This window comes from Acanthopagrus latus, chromosome 3 (assembly GCF_904848185.1).
Source record: "Acanthopagrus latus isolate v.2019 chromosome 3, fAcaLat1.1, whole genome shotgun sequence".
Taxonomy (NCBI): domain Eukaryota; kingdom Metazoa; phylum Chordata; class Actinopteri; order Spariformes; family Sparidae; genus Acanthopagrus; species Acanthopagrus latus.
The window spans coordinates 544,944-550,000 of record NC_051041.1 but is presented as its reverse complement, the minus strand read 5'-3'; the positions used below and the strand labels follow the sequence as shown (position 1 = coordinate 550,000).

The 5,057-nt window shown below is 46.4% G+C and overlaps 1 protein-coding gene across 1 annotated transcript in view; it reads right to left on the bottom strand.

The window, feature by feature from the left end:
• The window catches only part of LOC119017293 (zinc finger protein 239-like), a 3,131-nt gene extending 819 nt beyond the window's left edge, over positions 1-2,312 (bottom strand). Inside the window, exons 1-2 of the mRNA XM_037093925.1 lie at positions 1,791-2,312; positions 1-1,421 (exon numbers count right to left, since the gene is read on the bottom strand). The exon at positions 1-1,421 is cut by the window's left edge and continues 819 nt beyond it. Of these exons, the coding sequence (XP_036949820.1) occupies positions 250-1,421; positions 1,791-1,941 (1,323 nt within the window). The 5' untranslated portion in view covers positions 1,942-2,312 and the 3' untranslated portion in view covers positions 1-249. The remainder of the gene's footprint in view (positions 1,422-1,790) is intronic.
• Between the last annotated feature and the right edge of the window lie 2,745 nt (positions 2,313-5,057).

The following is a 5,057-nucleotide window of genomic DNA, read 5'->3' as shown; positions in this document are numbered from 1 at the left end:
TCATCACCCCTTCAGGAGGCAGTAACACAAAGTGGAATCAGTTTATATTTGTTAACAAACAGAAAGTATTTTTATTTCACCACAGAGGACGAACATCAGGGAACAGACCAGGACACGACGGCGAGCCTTCAGCCAGGACACAGACGGAGCAGAACCAGTCAGTGAACGATCAGACGTCACAACGCTTCAGAGCTTTTTCTCTCTCATGTGAGTTTGTCATGTTTCCCTCACACACATCTAAACTACGTCTCAGTGGATATGAGTGGAATGTGACTGAGCGCCATGAGGGGATCTTTTATCACACAGGTTGCAGCTCACTAGTTTCTCCCCGCTGTGGACGCTCATGTGTCGCTTCAGATTTCCATCATGTGCAAATCTCTGACCGCAGACTGAACAGCTGAACGGTTTCTCCCCGACGTGGACCGTCATGTGCTGTTTGAGGTCCCTCCTTTCTGCAAATCCTTCGCCACAGAGCGAACAGCTGATGGGCTTCTCGTTGGTGTGAGCGATCATGTGTTGTTTGAGGTAATGCTTCCGCGTGAACCCTCGGCCACAAACTGAACAACCGAACGGTCTCTCCCCGGTGTGGATCCTCATGTGAGCCGACAGGTTGTGTCTGACTCTGAAGCTGGTGTTACAGATGGAGCAGGTGTAAGGCTTCTCACCTGTGTGAACTCTCAGGTGTGAGGTCAAAGTGGAGTTCTGTGTGAATCTCTTCCCGCAGACTGAGCAGCTGAAGGGTTTCTCCCCCGTGTGGACTCTCATGTGTCGTTCGACATCACACCTCCACTGAAACGTCTTCGTACAGAACGAGCAGCTGAAGTTTTTTCCTTCAGACTCTGGTCCGTCCTGGCCGAAGCTCGCAGCACATTCAGAGGGGATGAACGACGACGTCCCGGAGTTGAAGTCCACGTCGCTCACATGTACTTCACTGTTCTGCAGAGGGTTTAAACCCGTCTGTGGTCCCGCCGTCTCGTCCCGATCACAGCTGTAATCAGTCTCGTGTTCAAAGGCATTGTCATCAGAATCAGAGCCGCTGTCATCAGAGTCGGAATCGGAGGCGTCGTCATCGCTCTCAGATTCAGAAGCGTCTTCTGAATCCAGTTCAGAGGAGTGTGACGCCTTGTCTTCAGTCACAGGGTGTAAATGTTGAACTGGATCTGAGGTCCTGGCTGGTTCTGGTCCTCCACAGTCCTCTCCGTCAGCCCCGGTCTCCATCTGTTCGGTCAGACTCTGACCAGGCTGTGAGGACCTGTTTTTCTTGTCATCGTCGTCACCCTTCGCCGGGAGAGGAGTGAAGGTGAACTGGATGATGTCGGCCTCCTCCTGACTGGTCCAGACCTCCTCCTGCTCCTCCTTAATGTGCAGCAGCTCCGGTGGCTCAGAACAAACCTCCTCACTGCCCGACGGCTGCTGGACGTCTGTGGAGGAGAAACACACTCAGGTAACACGTCCTGGTAGCAGTTCAACACCTCGCAGCACCAACAGTCTCAACACACTGAGATTCATGAGATGTGTGTGAAGACGATGGATTACAAGTTCAGACTGACATGGAGATGACGTCACCACCGTTTATCTCTTCAGGGGGAACTAAAGATTTATGATCATGTTGTCATGACTCTTTGGTTTGTATCTCACTACACGTGTGTCATCTGCTTCTCACCAAGACAAAGTCAAAGTGTTTCCGTTTTGTTTTAATGACATTTCAGTCTTTGACTCTACAGTCCAGTTCGTGTTCCGGTCGATATGATGGAGTTTTATTCTTCTTCGTGTGTTGAAAGTGAACTAACCTGTTTGTTTCTGGACGGCCAGTAGTTTCCGGTGTCGACACAGTTCCTCCTCGTACTCTGCTATCGTTCTTTCAAACAGCTCAAATATCTCTTCAGCAGCCGCAGTTAGTCGCTGCTTCACAACAACTCTCAGCGTTTGGACTTTAGACATTTTCACTGACTCACACGAACTTTCCCTCCAGAAACACTCCGTTAAAAACTGTCTGCTCACTCTGATGTGCGCTGTGTTCACAGTCCGCTCGGCTCCGTCTACTTCCTGCTAGCAAGCTAAGTTAGCTTCATTAGCTCCGGAAACAGCTCCGACCAGCAGCGCGTGTCCGTCTGTTAGCTGCTAATAAACTACGCTAGCTGCTTTAGCATCCTCAGCTAACAGCAGTCGGTCCACAGAAACACGAGAATCCGGTCAGAACAGAACTTCGCTCCGACTCCGTGTTGTGGTGACAGGTAACGGGAAAAGTTAGCGTTAGCCGCGACAAGTACTTCCGGTATCTCTTCTTCTTCTTCTTCTTCTTCTTCTTCTTCTTCTTCTTCTTCTTCTGTTTTCATTGCGGGTTGGAGCCGTGTTCATGCAGTGTTTATACCGCCACCTGCTGTCCTGTGGGGAGAAATTACGTCTCCTTCTTCCTCCTACACATCCTTCACCACTGTTCTGCTGGTATGACAATGATTTAAACAATATTTATATAATCACAAACAAACATGCAGTAAAATAAAACTGACAACCGAAAACAACAGAAGTGAGATTTTGTGCTGATGTTAGCAGCCTTGATACGTTTAATGTGAATGTATAATAACAGAGACATAAATATAAACGTGTGTGTTATTACACATTAAGATGACTGTAATTCAGAGTTGAGCTGTGAATCATTAAACCTTCTGTACATTAAAGATGTTTAACGTTCAAACAGAATCAGATTTATTCAGCGTCTTCATACCTGCAGCTCAGAGCAGCTGATCACAGATCTGCTGCAGCTGCAGGCGTTTACATTAACATCCTGTAATAACACAGCTGTCCATCACTGCACACACACACACACACACACACACACACACACACACACACACACACACACACACACACACACACACAGTGAGAATGGGTGTGTGTGTTGTGGATAATTTCAGGTTTGCAGTGATTACAGTCACGTGTCTCATCTTTAGTTTCAGGGAACAGCAGAAGAAGAAGCTCACAGTCACAAACAGAAGATAAACAGTGTAAACCTGATCAGCCAATCAGATCGCTCAGATATTAAAGTCCAGAAGATGTTTGAGGTCATGACAGAGTTCCTCCAGCAGAGGGAGTCGGAGATCAGCTGAGAGAACACTTTGTTAAAGTCCCGATCTGCTCATATTTTACATGTTTATATGTTTATGTTTGTTATGTTGACGTGTGTTTATGCCTTTATATGTTTCTGTGTCTATATAACAGTGATGTTTCTCCCAACACATGTTTGTGTTCATGTCAGAGAAACGTCGTCAGTGGAGCAGCTGTGGATTCATCCGCTGGTGAAAGTAGTCCCCAACAAAGTCAGTATTTTATCCTTAAACATGAAAATATATATTTGTGTTTGTTAAGATTCACATCTTCAGCGCGCTGTTTAAAAAAATGTTTAAATTACGTAGAAGACGGTAAAACATCAGCAGCAAACATTTAACAGTGGTTTACCGTAAAATTACATCTTTTTTGTGAGAAATTATTTTTGTCATTTTCTCGTTGAATTTCAATTACAAAGTAAAAAAACATTAGTGTAATTTAAATAACAGTTTAATAACATCATTTTAAAACTTCAGTCAATTCTGATTCGTCTTTAAAGAAAACGTCACTTTGCTGTATTTTTATCTGAATATACAGGATCTAACAATTAAATATCAGTCATTGTTATATATGAAAAAACAATAATAATATAATGTGTTTCTACAGGATGTTGTTGTTTCAGCAGCAGCTTCACTGTGAACACATGAAACATGACATCATCAGCACTGTGTGACAGCATCAGTCCATTCATGTCATTTAAAGTTTGTCACGTTTCTGTTTAAAAGTGATTTTACCGTTTTATCACAAACAGAACATACAATCAGATGATGTATATTATTTATAAATTAATGATATTTGATGATATATTTTAAAAACAGCACGTTAACACACACACACACACACACACACACACACAGCTGATCTGTTCTTCAGTTAACTTCCATGTAAACAAACTCCTCTCCCTCCGTCCGCAGCTCCCCACGTCTCCATGTCTCCATCATCGCCTCCGCCTCCCAATGAGCTCGGGTCCATCGCTATAGCAACTGGTTGCCACGGGCAACGAGACACAGCCAGCACCAGCGAGCCAGCATCCTCCTCACAGTTGATGTCGAAGGCAGAGCGGAGAGAAGGCGCGGTGTGAGCGGAGCAGCAGCCAGAACCAAACCGACACAATCCAGAGAAAACATCCAATCAGACGGCCGGTTTCTCCTCGCCGCTGCCTCCACCTCTGGAGCCTGAAGCAGACGATGACAGGATGGTGACAACTTGTTCTTCCAGGAAAGTGTTGGAGTGCAGGCGGTGACCCCGACGCTGCCGACGCCGCTGCTGCAGGGTGAGTCCCAACTTCACGTTTTACCTGAATCCTGTCTGTCAGGAGCGGCGTGGCTCGGAGAGGGTTCAGGGTGGTGCAGGGTGGAGGTGAGCCGTGTCGTAGACCTGTGTGTGTGCCGGGTGTGTGATGGCGTCTGCTGCCGGGTGAAATGTGAGGATTTCATGTTGTTTATTCTCCGCAGCGGCACCAGAAACCAGAGAGATGCTGTCAACAGGTCTTTAATATTTCAGAGTACGGAGCTGCAGTTTGTGAGCTGAGCTGAAGAACGTGTTCAGGTTTTATTGACTGATCATTTAAACAGAAACATAAATGCATCTTGTTCACCCGGAGGTCAGGACCCTCAGACCACCTCAGGATCAGAGATAATTAAAGAGCAACTTGTCGTGTTTGAGGACGTCGACCGGCCTGTTTACCCCTCGACTGAACGTTCACACCCTGTTTCACGGCTCGGTGCTCCGGTCGGTCACAAGCTGGTGCAGAGACGCGTTTATCATCATTTTAACTTCTTCACATGATGAATTCTTTCATCGTGCTGCGAGAAGAATTTTAAACCCAGTTTGTTGGTGACTGAGGAGGAGACGAGTGTGACGAGCCCTCGTCTGGGTCCTGTTGTTGTTGTTGTTGTTGATGTGAAGCGTCTTCACACTGTGGTCCTGCTGGAGCCACAGTGGAGGATCAC